Source organism: Oreochromis niloticus, linkage group LG20 (genome assembly GCF_001858045.2).
Source record: "Oreochromis niloticus isolate F11D_XX linkage group LG20, O_niloticus_UMD_NMBU, whole genome shotgun sequence".
NCBI lineage: Eukaryota > Metazoa > Chordata > Actinopteri > Cichliformes > Cichlidae > Oreochromis > Oreochromis niloticus.
The window spans coordinates 18,385,059-18,404,318 of NC_031984.2; the positions used below are offsets into that span (position 1 = coordinate 18,385,059).

General features: G+C 40.1%; 3 protein-coding genes across 4 annotated transcripts; 1 reads left to right on the forward strand and 2 right to left on the reverse strand.

Annotated features, from left to right (window-relative positions):
* Positions 1 to 1,758: 1,758 nt before the first annotated feature.
* On the reverse strand, positions 1,759 to 7,500 carry pnpla1 (patatin-like phospholipase domain containing 1). Its single transcript, XM_005478009.4, has 9 exons — positions 7,102 to 7,500; positions 6,780 to 7,012; positions 6,614 to 6,679; positions 6,311 to 6,523; positions 6,034 to 6,094; positions 5,698 to 5,901; positions 5,371 to 5,488; positions 3,967 to 4,089; positions 1,759 to 3,842 (listed from the first exon to the last, which is right to left on the reverse strand). Exons 1-9 carry the CDS (start codon positions 7,307 to 7,309, stop codon positions 3,689 to 3,691), a joined length of 1,380 nt encoding a protein of 459 aa, XP_005478066.1. The 5' UTR covers positions 7,310 to 7,500; the 3' UTR covers positions 1,759 to 3,688.
* Positions 7,501 to 9,152: 1,652 nt separating this feature from the next.
* On the reverse strand, positions 9,153 to 14,729 carry etv7 (ETS variant transcription factor 7). Its single transcript, XM_013273179.3, has 10 exons — positions 14,417 to 14,729; positions 14,261 to 14,317; positions 13,909 to 14,047; positions 13,598 to 13,762; positions 13,343 to 13,519; positions 12,020 to 12,124; positions 11,763 to 11,906; positions 10,459 to 10,601; positions 10,198 to 10,298; positions 9,153 to 10,105 (listed from the first exon to the last, which is right to left on the reverse strand). Exons 2-10 carry the CDS (start codon positions 14,291 to 14,293, stop codon positions 9,916 to 9,918), a joined length of 1,197 nt encoding a protein of 398 aa, XP_013128633.1. The 5' UTR covers positions 14,294 to 14,317; positions 14,417 to 14,729; the 3' UTR covers positions 9,153 to 9,915.
* A 62-nt stretch (positions 14,730 to 14,791) lies between these two features.
* zgc:194242 (uncharacterized methyltransferase YdaC) lies at positions 14,792 to 17,502 on the forward strand. 2 transcript variants are annotated; one of them, XM_013273180.3, is made up of 4 exons: positions 14,792 to 14,971; positions 15,449 to 15,705; positions 16,756 to 16,936; positions 17,044 to 17,502. In XM_013273180.3, exons 1-4 carry the CDS (start codon positions 14,890 to 14,892, stop codon positions 17,238 to 17,240), a joined length of 717 nt encoding a protein of 238 aa, XP_013128634.1. In that variant the 5' UTR covers positions 14,792 to 14,889; the 3' UTR covers positions 17,241 to 17,502. The 2 variants fall into 2 exon arrangements, with proteins under 2 accessions (XP_013128634.1, XP_005478067.1); XM_005478010.2 differs by having other exon boundaries at positions 14,836 to 14,975.
* The last annotated feature ends 1,758 nt before the right edge of the window (positions 17,503 to 19,260 follow it).

The following is a 19,260-nucleotide window of genomic DNA, read 5'->3' on the forward strand; positions in this document are numbered from 1 at the left end:
GATCAAGCTGATTTTTAGTGTCTGTCCTCTCTCTATCCCTCTTCTCCTCTATTTTTTCTCCTCTCCTTCTGTTAACTCTCTTACCAACTTCTCTTTCCTTCTTCTTTCTCTTTCCTCTGGTCCTGTCCCTTCTGATTGTATTGACTTAAAATAAAAATACAATAATAATAAAGATCAAATAAACTATGACAATCAAGTGGACCAGTATAGCAAAAGCCATGATGGTCCAATTGGGAAAATAAATCTGTTGGGCATTTTTCTTGGCCTTAGGACAATATTTCTGATTGCTACAGTGCCAGATATGACAGGCAAATAATAATAATAATAATAAAATAAATAAATCAAAGCATTTGATTGTTGAAATTACACAGATCCTCATTTAGACATTGAGGACAAAAATCCCTAAACTGGAGGCACTACACACATGCAATAGTCACCAGGAAAAACCTACATTAAAAAGGATGATTAGATGAAGTTTAAGATCTAAGGGTCAGACAGGGCAAACAGGAAACTACTATTCTGCTTTACCAGGAAATGGCATTCCTTAGTGTTGTTCATAAGCAAAAATAAGACACTTTTCTTCAGTCTAGTCATCCAGGCTCTAAATTCAGAAGATGTAGAGGTCAGTTACAGCCACATTTTTTTTATTTACTACACATAAATTATATATAATTTTTAATGATGAAAGTGTAATTCAAACAATTTCCAAGAGTTACGTAGATGCTGATAATGCTCGTACCCTAAGCAGCTCAAGCAGACTTGGGTTTTGCAGCAGGACGATGATCTGAAACACAGCAGAAAATCTATCTCCGAATGACTCAAAGCAACAGTTTAGATGCTTTAGCCTGACTTTAAATAGGTCGTTCATACTTGAAAACCCTCCTGTGTGGATGAATTAAAACAATCCTTCAAAGAAGAGTAGACTCAAAGTGATATGAAAGACTTATTGCTAGTTACTGCAAACACTTGATTGCAGTTCTTGCTGGCAAGGGTGGCACAACCAGTTATTAGCGTTAGGGGGCAACTACTTTTTCACATGGGGCCAGGTAGATATATGGAGAGCTTTTTCCTTAATAAATGAAATCATAATTTTAAAAATGCTTTTTTTGTATTTACTTGAGGAGAGATTTTGGCTCACTTTTGTTTATAGAATTGTTTTATTCAGCGACACTGGGCAAAGATAAACAAGCATAAACTCTCACACAAACACTCGATACATATTTTTACTGAGAGAGACATATCTGATGTGTTTTTCTTGGTTTGACGTTGTGTTTATCTGTGCATGTGTGCTTTAATAGCATAGAGAACCAGATGGAGATCACCTATACCTTTAAGGCAGTATTTGTCAAAACCCATTTTCATCATCTCAAGAAACAAGAAAGCATTAAGACTATCATTAAAAAATAAGTCAACCTCCAGATGTGTCTCTGCAGCATTTTATCAGTGACAGAAATTTCAGAAAGAAGCAAAAACCTAGAATCAATTATTCCTCTCCTCACGTAGCAAACACTATAATCACTGTGTTGCAGATTACTGAAGAAGTAATGTACTTTTAGAGATATCGTCGTTAAAGAGGCAGTGAGTAATGTGAACTCAGTTTTACTGATGTCAGTCCTAATTTTTTTATTGCTTTTGAGCAGAGGGTTTGACGAGTAAGCACCCAGTTAAAACAAAAAAAAAAACAACAATATATAACTCAGGGCCCGATAGAAAATGCATCCATCAATTTTATTTTATTTTTTTGAGAATGCTGTTACATTTTTTACATATTGTATCCTGACAGAGGATGAATCTCATTCTGCATTACGTTATGACCTAGTTTGGCATAAGTTTTTTTAATTTAACATTAAAAGTACACAAAAAAAAGAACTTATGTATTTCCAACCTTTATCCCATGTTGTCTTTATATGACAAGTCTGCCACATACTCTCAAAAACTGAAAAACCAGCAAGGGCATCTTTCTTTCTTTGCAAAGCCAGCTTACTGCCAGTTGACTGGCTGGATCAGTGGCTGATGCGGAACAGCACCAGATGTGTGTGTTATCTGTATCATCCATCCACATTTATTATATAAGAGGATCTCTCTGCAGGTAGCAGGCCATCTGTATGAAAAAGGACATGGAACTGAGAGATCAAAATCATCTGTTCCTCTCTGTGTCAACACATGTTACCATTCAGACAGGAGTGTGAAAGGTGGATTAGATGGTCACCCGAGAATGCGGTGTACTTTCGTTAATAAAGCCACACCCCTGATTTAAGCCTGTCTAGACACCACTGATGTGTTTTTCTGTCATCTCTGTGGCCTCTGTAAAAACAATAAAAATAAAGTAAAAGTATAGAATGTATCTGGGCTATTTAAAAATAAACTGTTCTCTTTCCCCAACAGCATGAAAAAGCAGATGCAGCAGGCACATGCATGTGATGTGATTCACATTTCAGCAACTGAGATAAAATCCTGCTGGATTTTGTAGTTTGGAATAAAAGCTATTTTTCAAACACAATATCATTTAAAAAAAACTACTTTATTTTATACTGTAAATGTCATTAAGCAGAAAAGCATCAAACATGAAGAAGGTACTGAGGCTACAACTGAATATAGCCTAATTTATAGCAACAGGCTGCTCAAATGAAACCAAAAGCATCAAGAATAGACTAGAAGACAGGAGCTATTAACAGCTAAATTTTAGAAAAGCAACACAAAGACTTGATAAAAGGCAAATAAGCCTTAGAAAGTAGGTTTCTGCTCCTTCGACAGCAAGCTTGCCATGTCACACATTAGTATTTGTGCCCTTTCCCAGAATTCCTTGATCTTTAAGCAGCTGGGTCTGGAAATGAAATGAAGACACACCATAGGCAACTGAGACTCACCACCGAATCGATGTAAAATGATAGTGAGGTAACGATTACCCTGAAAAGGCTGAGAAATGAAAGAGCCCTATTTTGTAACAGCTCATCACAGGACTAACCGTCACCCTGCAGCTAAATTCTTAACCATGAGTGTTTTTGTCAGTGATGTTCTGATTTTTAAACTCTGAAAGAGCACTTACTGTAGAAAAACAGGAGCATTTTTTTGATTTTCAGACATGCCATAAACACTTGCATATGCATTTCTGTCACATTTTGTGCTTAGGTATTAAAAATTACTTTAAACTATAAAACATTTCATTAATTTCTTTGAAGAGTAAGCCGTGTTGACTTTTTTCTAGAAGAGCTTAACCATAGTGTATTTTAAAGATTGTAGTTATAATGTTCTCCAAGGAAATTAAAGTGATTCTGAAGGGTTAATTACCACCTTTCAATTACCTTTTACATTATACCATCTTCAGGTCAAACACCTTCAGGTATAGATTTGTTTGACTGGTTGGTTTCATAAATTCTTCATAAATTCTTTAAAGAATTCTACATCCAGCACAATGTTGAGTATTAAAGAACCAATAATGACAAAACTACCACCTCGGTGAAGGTCTGCACTCCACTGCCTCAGCAATACAATTTCAAAAGTATGAAAACATAGATACAGATATTTTACTCAGCTTTTGTAAATTACAAGCCTCTAAACTCAACCTTCAACACTTTAAAACATGTTAAATGGAAATCTGCACTCACACAGGCTTCACTTCACAAAATATGTTTCATTAAGTGTACAAAGATGCACTTCACTTGTTTACATCAGTATTTGACAAAGACTGTTATTTTGGTTTCTTGTAAACCTGAGACGATTTTTGACTGGCATTCTCTGAATGTGAAGAAAATTCATTGCAAGATGATGGCTGCCTCCGGCCTTGTGATGCCTCAGACTGTGCCTGATCTTTCTGCCACAGCGCCCGGATGACCGGCATGATGCTAAAACACAGATATTCAAGCTCAGTTGAGTTTGACTAAAATACTTGAGATTGAAAACTAATTCTATATAAATCCTATACGCAATAAACAGTGTAATAATTTAAGATAAGAGATGCCATCTTACTTTTCATTTATATTCTTCTTGAAGGTAGAGACCATTCCTTCGAAAAAGAAAAAGGTGAAAACTCTCATGGTGTGCCAAGTCAAAAGAAGAAACTCAGGCATCTGCTTGAACAACAACTCCAGCCTGGTGGAAATAGAGAGGTCACAGTGATTGCATCTGCATAACAGATGTTAATGAAGCCATAAAATCTAAATAACAAACTACAAGTACAGTGATGTGAAAAAGAAAATACACTGTCTTTAATTGTGAGGCTTTACATATTAGGAAATATCATCTGGTCCTCACCAGAATTTAAAATGAGATAAATACAGCCTCAGATGAATAATAAGACATGACACATTACAATGTGTAATTATTGATTTAGCAAAAAACTAAGAAAACTAAGCACACCTTTAACAGCAAGAGCTTTTTGTGTATGACTAATCAGTCTTTCACATCATTGTGTAGGAATTTAGGCCCATTTTCTTTACAAGATTTCTTCAATTCAATTAAAGTGTATCTATATAGTGCCAAAAAACAACAATAACTGTCTCAAGGCGCTCTACACTGGAGACAGTGGGAAGCGAAACTCTGGCAGAACCAGTTTGTATGGGGTGTTTGTGCTGATATGCTCTGTTTGGTTTTCTCTAAATATGGTGCAGGGCATTTAATCCAACATCCCCATGTTGATCTTGTCTCTCCACAGTGTTCCAGATGTCTTGTTTTTTTACAGATGCAACTTTGTAAACTTAAGGCATGCTGCAATCTTCTTTTTGGAGAGAATAAGCCTTCTCAACTATTAGAAAAAAACTCCTTGTTCAATCTTCTCTAACTGTACTGTCATGAACTTTAATTTTTAACATGCTAACTTCAGTCTGTACAGTCTGAGATGTAGGTGCTGGTTGTCGTGCTGTATTGGGATGATTAGGATGTGTTGCAGAGATGCTGCCTCTGTTTAAGGCAATAGTCTGACAATCTGGGACTTATTTATTTCCTTCCAGAACGTTAGGTGAGCTGAGATCAGTCATTCTAAAAACAAAAAGAAGCTAAGTAAATAGCTGCAGGTTGCAGCTAATGTAGTGCTGCATAATGATAAACAATGGAAAGCACTGCTATCAGTAATTCTAAAAGGTATAAGAGAATAACAGTATAAGAACATTACCACATTACGTCTCTGCACAAAAATAGGAATTACAGAATTGTGTCACCATCTACATCTTTGCCAAGAGTTAGCAGCCGTTTCCTGGAATTATCCAGCAACCTCATGATGATTACATCATCACAGAAATTTTATGGTCATTAGTGAAAAGACTGAGCTTTTTTCTTTCTTTTTTGTTTATCAAACAAAAACACAGAGAGTTTCAGAGCTTCAGAGCACACAAAATTTCTGCTGCCTGCCTGTGTTGTGTTCAGTGTATTCATTACCTGTCCCTGTTCTGCAGTACAGCATAATAAGACAGCATGAGGGGCAGGAGCAGGTAGGACAGGATTCTTGCAGGGAGTCCAAACATGTTCAGATAAGTCATCACATTGCCCAGCAACACTGAAAGGCAGACGGGAACAAAGATAGTTTTGCAAAGGCAAAGTGGAACAATATGAATGTTTTGTTTCAATTTCGTTCTACTAAATCATTCATCGTTCTGTTGACATCACATTGATAAACTGACCAATGTCAGATTTCATTTACATTGCTATAAAATTGCTATTTCTCTGTTAGTAATATTTGTGCCTGTGAGTGTGTTCAAAACATACCATTTTTCACCGTATCAAAATGGAGAGGAGGATATTGTGCAGCTTCCTGTGTAGTAGAGTTGCTCATCTGAATGCTTCCGTTGTCTATAAAAGATGTCAGTTTGGTGGTCCCGTTTTCCAGCTTCTTCTTCTCCTCTTCATCTTCCATGGTTTCCAGATGAAGCCATGTGATAGTTTGATTAACGCTAAGTGGCCCTTGGGATACTTTTGAACATGAGAGAAAGGAATTAAAGAGAAAGTTAGGTAGATTAAGTTTAGCCAAGAAAAACTTTTAGTTTGTTTGTTTGTTTGTTTGTTTGTTTGTTTGTTTTTAACTCTGACTAGCACCTGACTCACCATTACTCTGAAGGAAATGAACAGCATCTTTGTAGCCACTGTGGAAGGCTTCCTCCATATTCTGGAGGGGGAAAAATGACATAAACATAATTAAATGTGACACAATGAAATAAAAGATCAAAAACTATGTAATGTTTTGTAATTTAATGTTTAATTTCCAGTGGTACATTTCTAAAAATGTTAAACACAAACTGCTACTATTACACAATAATAGACTGAGAATAGAGATGAGGATACAGACAGTATAGGATATGGCGAGATATAGTTTGGGTCTGACCTCCAAAGTCATTGGGTAAAGGGCATTGATGAATCTGAAGCTGTTGTCCAAATTGCCCTTGAAAGTGGCACCATGCGTTACAATGTCCAGCCCACATGGTGCGTCGCCAGGGCAGATGTCACTCTCTCCAGAAAATGGGCATACGGTCAATGTGCGACTGGAGGATCCAGGTGCTATAGGCTGAATGCCGCTTAAGCCACCATCCAAATAGAACTGCAGCAGAGATTAACATTTGGGATTTTTATTTAGAAAACAGGCTCACAAGGTGCGTGGAGGGAATTTGTGAGGCCACCAAATACTCACTACTCCTTTGAATGATGGAGGTACCAAACCACAGTAACCAGGCAAAAAACAGCTACAAAGCAGCGCCTGAACACAGCACACAACAGTTTTTAGTCAACATGGTTATAAAGTTTGTTTCTTACCTGATTTCTTATTTCTGAGCTCCAAAACAGTAGAGCAAACTTACCTGTACTACATCTTCTTTGGAGTCAAAGTCAGACATGAGAATTTGCTCACCATCTGTCAGACGGGTCATGGTGACAGCAAGGCGACCGTTGGCCAGTTGGTGCGCATTAGACGGAAGATGCTTGTTTAAAATACATTCCAGCCAGTGAAAAAAATTGATTGAGGGGTTAAGTGGTCCAAGGGTAAAAGACTTCACTTTCTTGGCAAAATGAATCATCTCATCCCGAATGGTAACTGTAAATTAGAGGATTGGGGGAATAAATGTGTAACAAATACATCCAACAGACGTCATTGCAGAACATAAAGACGAAAGAGTCACTTACTTAGATTCATTTCACAAACCACAGCAGCTGCTACCAGAGATCCAGCCGATGAGCCAAGGACACTAGGTGCGGAGTGTAGTATCCAAGGTGCATAATGTAGGAAGCACTGGGCGACTCCTAACTGGTAGGTGGCCAGGAAGCCTGATCCAGAAAAGGAGATGGATTGAGGACCTTCAGTGTACTGACAACTGGAAACTCCAGGGGTCATTTTCTAAGGTTTTTCAATGATCTGTTTAAATATTGTAAATGGCGAAAAACTTTTTTTTTTTTTTAAAAAAGGAGAACAAGCTAAGGCGAACTTAGATGAACTATCCACTCAGATCTTGGGAGAGGGTTTCACAGTCAGTGTTTTTAAATCCATCGCAATTAGACATAGCGTGTTGGTCATGCTCATGTGAACAGGGGGTAAAATAAGGATTTCTAATGTTGGGAGGTTGTGTAGCTCCATGGTTGCAATGCATAAACCAAAATACTTTCACATATCATATACTATTTGAATAAAAAACACTTTAAACAAGATGAGAGAAGGTGGAAAGTTTTACTGAGTGCACATAAACTGATAAACTACCAGCTATTGCAAATAAAACGCTTCTGCGATGCATTCTTCTCTTTATCAGTATCATATATAGGAGTGATACTCAATATTTAACTTATAATTACTTGACTGATATTTCAGAGTGTAGAAGGTTCTCCACTGGAGACTAATGGGACTGTTAATCTCTAAGACTAAAACACTCATTTTGTCGAGTTGTGATCTTTACTTCAGTCGTGTTAACACTTGGTTGTGAATGTGGTGTGGTTTCTAAAGTTGGAAACAGTGATTTAGCATGACCCAGGCTCCTGTAGCAATTACTGGCTTCCGCCTGATCTTTACGTCATGCAGTGCTGCCTGTTGGAGACAGGAGTCACATGAGATCTCTGACTCCTGACAGATAATGTTACTATTGTCTGCAAGTAGGCTACTGACTTTCTAAAAATTAAATTAATTTGGTGTGCGTGTGTTGTGTACCTCATTAAGCATTATACACCAATAATAAACTAGCTTTTCTAACTTTCTTAACTTTACTTGGTTCCTCTGAGTTTACATGCATTTTTTTTTAAGCAAAGCTGACTTATTTTTGCTGTGTTGGATATTAGAGGAGACACTGAAGGAAAACCATGATGTAACGTAAGCTGCTCTGATATTTTGCTCAAACCATGCCATCTACCTGGACAGTTTCAAATGAACTTAAGCTAAATGAAACAGATTCGGCTTTTATACTATTCGGATAAAATCGACATGTTGAATAAGTAAATTATCGAACTGATTTGCATTCAGGTGGGAACAAAAAAAAGCTGAAATGTCAGTTTACAGTCTATTCCTATTTCTGTGCTGCCATCTGTCTAATCTGTTTAATTAACATCAAACTGACAGAGTTTAGATGGATATGTAAGATGCCTTTTTAGAAAAGCCTGTGAAACACTCTACACAAGCTTACAAGCTCCAACTGAACAGAGTTATTATACCTAATAGGTCAAAATGTTTTTAGGCCCATAACTGTAAAAATTGCATTGTCAAAGATGGGTGTAGTAAAAGATGAGCATCCGCAGATGACGAGTAAATCAGCCATGGCTCAGCCAGTCTTGTTTAAGGCCTGCCTATCTTATAACATGTGGTGACTTTTTGTCTTTTTCTTAAGACTAAAAATATTCAAAAGCTAGCTAAACCACTGTAGAAAATAGGAGTGTTTGAATGATTGAATTGTAAATCCTATTAGATTGACAACAGCACCCCCTGCTGGTAAAATTCAGACCATTCAACTGTCAAGAGTGAATGTTTCAATTGTTTAACAACTATCTATTTTTGTCCTGACGTTTGTCTTGTCATAAGAAGTTAACTTATAATTTTCATCTCAGCAAAACATTTATATGAAAGGATATGTTCTGATACAGTATTTAAATATTGCAATATTCAACATAATTGAATAATCAGCTTTTGAAGCATGCCAAGTTCATGACTCATTTTTTGTGGCTTGTCTGTTTGTTTGTTTAAAAAAACCACACAATTAGTATTATATTTATACGCGTTATAAAATATTTATTTTTCCAAAGCAAGTTCAATGCAAACTTTTCACACACACAGACAATGAAACACCAAATACTTAACCTACGGGTAGAAAAAGCTGCTTTCTACCACTGAAAAATAATAACAATTTGTAAAAATCCCATTCTGAACTACGCTGAAGATTTTAAGATATTACTTCTGAGTAAGCTGAAATTTTCAGATACCGTACCAAAAAATGGGAGATAATAACCTGACATTTTGACTTATTGATGGCAATTGTTTTCCAGTGGTGGAAATAAGCTTGCATATTAACCAGCATTCAAAACAAAAACAGTTATTTATCCTCTCTTATGTATCCTTTCTGTTATTAAACTCTTATTAACCTGTTATTGGACTGTCATTTCCAACCCATAGCTGCAAGACCTGTAAAGTTTATAAAAATAAGTCTCATCTGTTACGTGATTATATTGAACAAAGCAGATAATTTTAAGTCTTGAAGATTATTTTGCTGGCTGGATAATTCTGTGATTCATTTCACAGTTTTCCTCACTCTTAATATTAGTGTTTACCCAGATCACAGTTATACACACATTGATTCAGACAAAAAAAAAATTAAAAAAATCTCACAGTAAACAACACAACTGTGTTTTTTCAGACTGTACATGCATTTTTTTCCTCCCCTGAAAGCTCAAACCACAAGATAAATATATTACAACCTGCTATTTTATTCGGTAAGAGCCATGTTGCTATACATGATCCACGGTTTTATTCTATCTCACTGGTGTACCAGTCGGAGGAGGCTGTGGAGACGTCCGATCAGGGGAAACCTCAAAATGGTCTTCAGAGAACTCTTGTGTAGGACTGGAGTCCGGGAAGTCGCCATCGTGAGGTGGAGTGTGCTCCAGGGGGCTGGGAGCCTCGACCTGCTGTTTCCTGATATCTTGAGGGAGTTTCAGAAACCTGAATGGAGGCAACGAACAGGCAGGAAGGATGAGTTTGAATGTTATTTAAGAGAAAAATAGAAAGGGGATGACAAAGAAAGGAGTAGAGACCTGAAAAGGAGTTTTTGTCCTCTTTCTTTTTTGATAATGTTCAGTTTGTAGTAATGCCGTAAAGCCCGGGACATTTTCTCATAGGTCATATTTTCTCGGTTCTGTAAACAGAGATCATGCATCATTAGTCATGCAAGTCATGCACTACATGATTCACTATTCCCCAATGTTCCCTGCTTTTTTCTGTTTTGTTTTGTTTTTTCTCTCCACCTGTGTAGTCATTTTTCCTGATGGATAAAGCACAGAGAACTGGGAACTCACCTTGTGGTTTCCCCAGAGACGTGCCAATCCATTGGGGTCCACCACCCTGAAAACCAAGCTGTCCGGATCTTCCCATCGAATGTATTCTTGGTAACGGTCATCACAAAGCAACTGATACACATAATCCCACAGCAGCCTGCACTCTGGCCATGATTAAAAGAGTAATAACACACATGTTGGCAAAACTTACACTACTGTCATTAAATATACGTTCAATTTAGTACTATTTAGTATTTTGAAATATTTCTCAATCTCAGTGCCATGTTCCAATAAACATGTATATACATGGTGTGGTCAAAAGTGTACATGCATTAATCATGTGGATGAATGCCATGGTAATTTAAATCTTTTAATGATTTATTTGACGTGTTCTTTTTCCAGGAGGAATGACTGTACAGCAGATATCTTTAATGACTTTAGAAAACAAGAACTGGGTGCTCAAATTACCATGACATTCATGCCCATGATGAGTGAAAGGCAATTTCTCACCACAACTGTACCTGTAAGCCTGACATTAATATATCATTTTGAGCATTCATGTAGATATAACAAAAGAATAAAATAGCCAACTATTGAATGTTTAAAGCGCAGGTCCACTTTTGGGTTATTGCTTCAGGATGTTGTGTCTGTTTTGCCCTTTACCTCACAAACAAATCCAAATTGTTGGACTTAAAATTGTTTCTAGGAAACTGACTGTGTTCATGTTATTGGTGACTGTGCATTTGCTGATAGTATATAAAATGCTGTTTATGGTGTATGAGATTTTTTTTTCTTCACTTTTTAGAGAGACACAGTTTTAACAATTCCATGTGTTTTTTGCAACACGTTCTCACTCCCTAAGCGTAATATTTTACGCTATGTGACAAATCGTCAACATTTTACGCTTTCGGGTACCCAACACGTTCCTACATGACGAGATCGGAAAAATGAGAAAACATGAGAACCGTTGGGACTCAATCTACACATGTTCGTTCATTTTCTTCAAATCGCTTTAGAAAACACTATTTCATGCCATTTCTGTGCTGGTTAAGGTTATGGTTAGGGTTAGGGATAAGGTTAGGTTTAGGGCTGGAATACATGGCTGGAACGTATATTACCACGGAACCGTCATACCACTGGAATTCAGCCATAACCCGGGGCGTACCATCAGAATGCAGAAGGTCACCTTTCGCGTTCCTCATGAACACCGCGGGACGTGACAAAACGTCGGCATGCTACGCCCCGGGAGTGAGAACGCTCGGTTTTTTCTGTGATTAAATACATGAGTAAAGAGCACAATAGTCAACAAATTATTGTAACAATACCTGGGATGCGACCATTTGCCTTGTGCAGCGGACTCCTTGGCTTATCTCGACTGGAGAGGTTCAGAGGCTCTGGGATGATGTTCTTCGTTTGGGGATTACGCTCATCCTGATTGTGGTGCAGTGTGGAGGTACCCGCTGATCCGTCTAAGAGACACAGACACAGAATGCAACAAAGAGAGAGGCACAGAAATGAAGCCTCTGAAACAGTAGGAATTGCAGGACAATTTATTTCTGGTATGGCCATTTGTAATACTCACTATTTTGTGTGAGTGGTGCAGACAAAGTGTAACAGATGGGGCGATCTGTAAGGGGTGACACTGATTTTGGCTGGCTGTTTACAGTGGCTCCGACAGCAGCCAACACTGCGGTGGTGAAAGCGGGTAAAATTGTGAGTCAGAAATATGAGGAAATGTGAAATGCTAAAGTGAAAGTAAAAGTGACTTTACAGCGACGTGAACATTTTATAATATCAGGCTTAGCACAAGCTAATGTTTAACACAAAGACTGTTTTACTACTAGCAGACAGGGCACAGAACAAAGTCGTTGTTCTGAACTTGAGAGTTAAAGGATCACTTTTTTCCAGGAAACTGCAGAACAATGACCAATACATCTTTTTTCTGGGAAAGATTATACAGTTTTTTGCTTGACAAACATTTGTGGGTGTCTTTGGGTGTGTGTCTTTGTGTAGTGTAGTCATACACCCTTTATGATTCTGGTACTTCAGCATTTCCATTTCTTTATCATCATAAATTATGTGATAACTGCTTAACACATCTGACATATGGAGATGTAAAATCAGTTTTTGCAGAGAAGTCAATCTTTTAAAGTACCCAATCACAAAAGAATATTATGTAATGAGGGTTTATTACATATTTGCCAGCAAATCACTATTACTTACATGTGAAGAAAAAGCATAGAGCAAAGGAAAGCATATCAGTTAGGGGTAAGCAAACACTGATTAGCGTCAGTCTTTAAATTCTGGGGATAAGAAGTCAATGGATGTCCTCACATGTAGAGTAAAACAAAAGTGGGAAAGAGAAAGGATTCCCACGTGATGTGTTTGCAGATGTGGTAGATCAGGAAGTACTCACACCCACGATCCAACCAGAATAAACAAGTTTTTATGTGGATATAATTGTTCCTGAAGACTAAAGATCCTGTCAGTCTCCTAAAACTTTACAAAGAGGCAGGGCCTCTAATGAGAACCAAACCAAAGGTGCTTTTATCTATTATTCTGTATGCAGACCAACAGGTAATGTTCAGTGTGCCCAATCACTGGCCACATTCAAATCTAAACAAAAACATTTCTCTCTCCCTGTGTGTTTTTGTTGAATTTGCTCTTATTACTGTACACAGCACACTGCTAAATTTCTTTTAATTTCTTTAAGTTCTACTCAGTTTTTTTCTTCCTTTTTAGTTCTATTGATGATCTAATGCATTATTTTTTGCCCCATGTAAAGCACTCTGAGTTACCCATTTGTCTACAACTTGTGTACAAATAAATCTGTCTGCCTTTACACTGAACTGTAGTATAGCAGTATATATATATATTCATAAATGCACTCCTTAATTTTACTCACCCGGGGTTCCAATGACTTTGGGAGACTGTGGCTCTTGGACTGTGTGAGCGATTACCTGGCAGCCGACCGGACCCTGAAGGTGTCCAGCTGCCACGGGAGGAGTTGTGTTAGGCGGGTCGCATACCACACTCCTCCTCTGCTGCTTCACACACTGAAGGATCTCATACAGAACATCACCTGCAGAAAAATGAAGGATTTCATATGAAAATGCAGCCACGGAAACGGGTGACTTCTATCTATTTAACTCTTGTCCACCTGAGCTGGGGCAGCGGCGCCTGAAGTCCTCCTTAGTGAGGAGGCACAAGGCTCTGCCGTTCATCTCAAATCGCCCCTTCTCCGGCCGGCGCAGCGAGTACTCCTTCTGAGCCCAGTGGAGCCACAGGGATACGTCATCCTTATCCCACAGGGATGGGTTAATTCCTGGAAACAATAAATGCATAATTTCAAATCAAATGTGCTTGCAGAAGGTGCTGCATATGTGTATTTGCAGTTATATCTGCAATTAACATTAACAGATAAGTAGACTAGTGTCAGGATAAGTCAAACAGAGAGGATAATTAACTCACTCAGCCTTCCAGGCAGATGCCACAAGTCTTCTTGAGTGGGAGGACTAACCAAAGGATCTTGGGTAGGTGGGGAGTGATGCACAGTGGGATGAATGTTGACTTGCTTTTCACGTATAATCGATGGAGGACTGTTTTCTTGCTACAAAACATCAATACAAATGGCTATAGTCACAGTACCCAGCAGCTTTTGGAACAGCAATGCTGAGCAACAGAGAGCACTCATAAACAACAGCTGCTGGTCACGGTCCAACGACTAAGTCACGAAAACTCAAACAAAAACTGAATCGGATTCTAGGTCTATGGTTTTAGACCACGCAGCATGAAAAGATTTGCCCCCGAAAGACTAACTTACCTTGATCAAAGGTGACGGGGAAATGCTCTCCATGGAAATGTCCTTTAATCTGCTCGACTGCACAGAAAATAGAGTGATTTCCTCATAAGCAGACGAGCAGGTTTTTTAAAAAACGAATGAAAAAAAACTTCGGATCACGTCTCAAACAAAACTCACTTTTAAACGAATACTCTCGAAGATTTTTTTTAAACGCTACTATTTTCACAATGGACCCTTCCGGGAAATGAAAACGAAAGAAATATAATCCCTGCAGGGGGGTGTGTGCAAAATAGGATGATTGGAGGAAGCAACGACAGAAGACATTTCCAAAACCTTTGACTGTACTTGTTTAGACATGCAGTAGTACATTTACAGAAGCACAGCAACAGACGCTCTCGTTCATAAATTAAATGTGGGTGGTGGGAGGGTGACACCTATTTTTGTTTTATTTATTTATTTTTTTGATAGTTTTTTATTTCTCTTTCTTTCTTTCTTTTTCGCTATTGCGCAATACATACATGAGCGGTAACCCCTGTGGCTGGAAAATACAAGAAAACTACAGGAAGTGGTCGATGATAAGAAGTACCAGAGAGAGAGTGTTATAACTTAAAAGGTGAAGGACACCCCAGAACGGAGCAGCGCGTGCGCCGATGAAGCACAAGCTCCTCCCACTACCAGGAAGACTAAACAGTGGCGTGGCTGAGAGCCGACGAGCGTTGACTGTAAACGAAAGTAGGTAAGCGCTTTATCCGGGCAACTGGCACCGAGAGTCAGAAGGGCGGCCATGTTGTCGTGTACGCTTATAAACTGCGGTGTTGCATGAGCATTAGGGCACCGTGCCAGCTGTTTGAATACTCCTGAACGGAGAAAAAGTATGGCGCGATACTTTGCTTGAGTCTGTTGTAAATCTGCCAGTTTCAATCAAGTGCTCAACTTTAATTGGTTATTCAGTAATAAAAATGTTAATAAAAAGCCAAGTAGAAGTTTAAACTTCTACTTGGCTTTTTTAAAAAAAACAAAAAAAACAAAACAGCGGATTAAACATTAACTGCGCAATAAATAATGATAAGCAAAGTTCAGCCACACTAGCCATTGTAAGGAATTAGAGCAAACCATTTATAACATTTTAAACAGTGTGTCCTCACATTGAACACCGGTGAACCTGAAAGCAGAAAGTTTTTAGTCAAATATTTAATGTTTTCTTCCCAGTCATGTGGGCTGAACAACTGGGGAAACAGCTGGGCCGTCCCACACGATCACTTGCAGGATGGTTGGTGAGCAAGTTTCTCACAGCTTACAATCAGGTCCTGGAGTTGAATGCTGTGCAGCTGTGTGCCATCCAACCTGGGGACACCGTGCTGGAGCTGGGCCATGGCCCCGGTCTGGGTCTACAGTCTGCAGCCAAACTGCTCACAGGCCCTACAGGCCACCTTATAGGGGTGGATTACTCAGAGTATATGCATCAGGTAAGGGTATAAAGACAAAGAGTGTCTTTGAAAAATAGTTTTGTAAACGCACAGAGCTTTGTTGTGGCCTCTTTAGCCTGGCTAAAGCAGATGCATTGCAAGCCTTTTTTAAAGTGCATTATTTCAGAGAAAATACACACACTGGCCACCTGTTTCATTACTTCATTACCAGCTTCAGAGCTCCCTGAATTATCTGTGACATAGATGGTGCTGAAAAAAATTCTCTGATTTGTGTCCATATTGTCATGGAAAAATAAATCACATTGTTGCTGCAGATTTGGCAGGTCTACACCCTTGAAGTGACTTTCCCATTCCACCATAACTCAGAGGTATCCTCTTAAATTGAGATTCAGTGGCTTTGGAGGCCATTTAAAGTGGCCATAAAACACTTGACGTATAAAGGCTATTTTAGATCACCGAGCTCTGCTCTCCAAAACTGGCATAGATGTAACACTGTCTGTGCAGCTCGGTTTAAGAAATAAGTGCTTTAAGTTTGTAAAACATGTTTAGTGCCATCTTGTGTCAGTAGAGAATCTAATGTCACTTGGTTGGTTTGTTGCTGCTTACATTAGACTTACATTAGTTTAAGCTAGATAACTAATAACAGAACCAATAACTCAGTGGAATATAATATGACAAAAATGAGACTAAAATCAGTTCAAGGGGGTCACTATTGTGCTGACGCATTTCACTCTGTACTTCTTAAGCAGTTGTTCCACACAAGATTCTGGCCCTACCATCTAAATGTCACAGCAGAAATCATGAACCATCAGTCTGTGCAAAGTTTTTCTAATCTTCTATCAAGCCCGTGCAAATTAGTGTCTACTAGTGAACAATGTCCTGTTCTTAACCGATTGCACCTGGTGTGATCTAGCCCACCTTCTTTAACGTTTGATGTGTTGTTCGTTTTTCTGCATACCTTGGTTGTAACGAGTGAATATTTATTTAAAAAATAAATAAAAATCAAGCACTGCTGAGCAGGCAGCCAAAACCTAAGAGAAGCATAGCTGCTAATCAAGGGCAATATTGTAATTTTTCTGTCTCTGACAGATGGCAAAGAAACAAATGATGGAACTTATAGCAAATGAAAAAGTGACCCTCCACCACTGTGACGTAGCAGCGATGCCTCTCGGAGACAGCACTGTGGATAAAGTCTTTCACTGTAACTGCTACTACTTCTGGCCTGATCTTAGAAAAGGAGCTGTCGAAATACACCGGGTGATGAAGCCAGGTAATGCCATGACAGTCAGCCAAACTTTATTTACAGATTTATTTCCAAAAGTTGTCTTTAAATAATGATTCTCAAATTAAACGTCCCCATCTTTTTAATCCAACCAGGAGCCCTGATGGTCACAACTCTGAAGCTTTCTCGTGTGGCTACATTCGCAGCGAAGGGGGTGATGCCAGGGGAAAACTGGCGCCCAGAGGCCTACATGGCAGCTCTGAGAGACTCCGGCTTCACTGATGTTAGAATGGAGGACAAGCAGGACAGAAACATTACTTTTCAGGCTATCTTTGCCACTGCCTTCAAATAAGATTGTGTCTTATCTACACTACTTATGTGATTGTGAAGTTTAGTGTGATTATGTCGGTCATTAATGGTCTTCCTTTTGAAGATGGATAAACTTGAAATTATCATAATGATAAACATTTACAGATCAGAAGTTTTTATATAATTTTCTGTCATTCCCTACATGCAATGTTCTTACATCAGTACCATTATACAGTATTGTGATTTTAAAACTTCAAAACAGCATTACTGTGAAAATGGGAAATAAAAAATAATGAAGAACTTTATGGAGGAACCCAATTGCATGAATATGTAATCATACAATAAATGGAAAACAGGAATAAAAGGTTGGTGCCTGCCGTGGTGGTAATCCCCGAACCAAATGGTGGACACCAGAGGTGAAGGGAGCCACCAGGCTAAAGAAGGAGTCCTATCGGGCTTGGTTAGCCTGTGGGACTCCGGAGGCAGCCGACAGGTATCGACAGGCCAAGCGGAATGCGGCCCGGGCAGTGGCTGAAGCAAAAACTCGGGTGTGGGAGGAGTTCGGAGAGGCCGTGGAAAAAGACTTTCGGACTGCCTCGAAGAGATTCTGGCAAACCGTCAGGCGTCTCAGGAGGGGAAAGCGGTGCTCTACCTGCACTGTGTATAGTGCTGGCGGAGCGCTGCTGACGTCGACTGAGAAAATTGTCAGGCGGTGGAAGGAATACTTCGAGGACCTCCTTAATCCCACTGACACGTCTTCTGAGGAGGAAGCAGAGTCTGGGGATGAGGGGAATGACCCGCCAATTTCCAGGGGCGAGGTCACTGAGGCAGTTAAACAACTCCTTGGTGGCAGAGCCCCTGGTGTTGATGAGGTCCGCCCCGAGTTCCTGAAGGCTCTGGACGTTGTAGGGCTGTCCTGGTTGACACACCTCTACAATGTTGCGTGGAGATCAGGGGCAGTACCCCTGGATTGGCAGACCGGGGTGGTGGTCCCCATCTTTAAGAAGGGAGACCAGAGGGTGTGTTCCAACTGCAGGGGGATCACACTCCTCAGCCTCCCTGGGAAAGTCTATGCCAGGGTGCTGGAAAGGAGAGTTCATCCGCTAGTCGAACCTCGGATACAGGAGGAACAATGCGGTTTTCGTCCTGGTCGCGGAACACTGGACCAGCTCTTTATCCTCTCAAGGATACTTGAGGGTGCATGGGAGTTTGCCCAACCAGTCTACATGTGTTTTGTGGACTTGGAGAAGGCATTCGACCGTGTCCCTCCGGGTGTCCTGTGGGAGGTGTTGCCGGAGTATGGGGTGTCTGGCCCATTGCTACGGGCCATTCGATCTCTATACAACCGTTGCAAGAGTTTGGTTCGCATTGGCGGCAATAAGTCGGACTCGTTCCCGGTGGGTGATGGGCTCCGCCAGGGCTGCCCTTTGTCACCGGTTCTGTTCATAATTTTTATGGACAGGATTTCTAGGCGCAGCCAAGTGGCGGAGGGATTTCGCTTCGGTGGCCTCAGAATCTCATCTCTGCTTTTTGCGGATGATGTGGTTCTGTTGGCTTCATCAGGTGAAGGCCTCCAGCTCGCACTGGAACGGTTCGCAGCCGAGTGTGAAGCAGCGGGAATGAGGATCAGCACCTCCAAATCTGAGGCCATGGTTCTCAGCCGGAAAAGGGTGGAGTGCCCACTCCAGGTCGGGGATGAGTTCCTGCCCCAAGTGGAGGAGTTCAAGTATCTCGGGGTCTTGTTCGCGAGTGATGGGAGAAGGGAGCCGGAGATCGACAGACTGATTGGTGCTGTGGCTGCAGTGATGCGGACGCTGCACCGGTCCGTCGTGGTGAAGAGGGAGCTGAGTGTAAAAGCGAAGCTCTCAATTTACCGGTCGATCTACGTCCCTACCCTCACCTATGGCCACGAGCTGTGGGTAGTGACCGAAAGAATGAGATCGCGGATACAAGCGGCAGAAATGAGCTTCCTCCAAAGGGTGGCTGGCCTCTCCCTTAGAGATAGGGTGAGAAGTTTGGCCATCCGGGAGGGGCTCAGAGTAGAGCCGCTGCTCCTCCACATC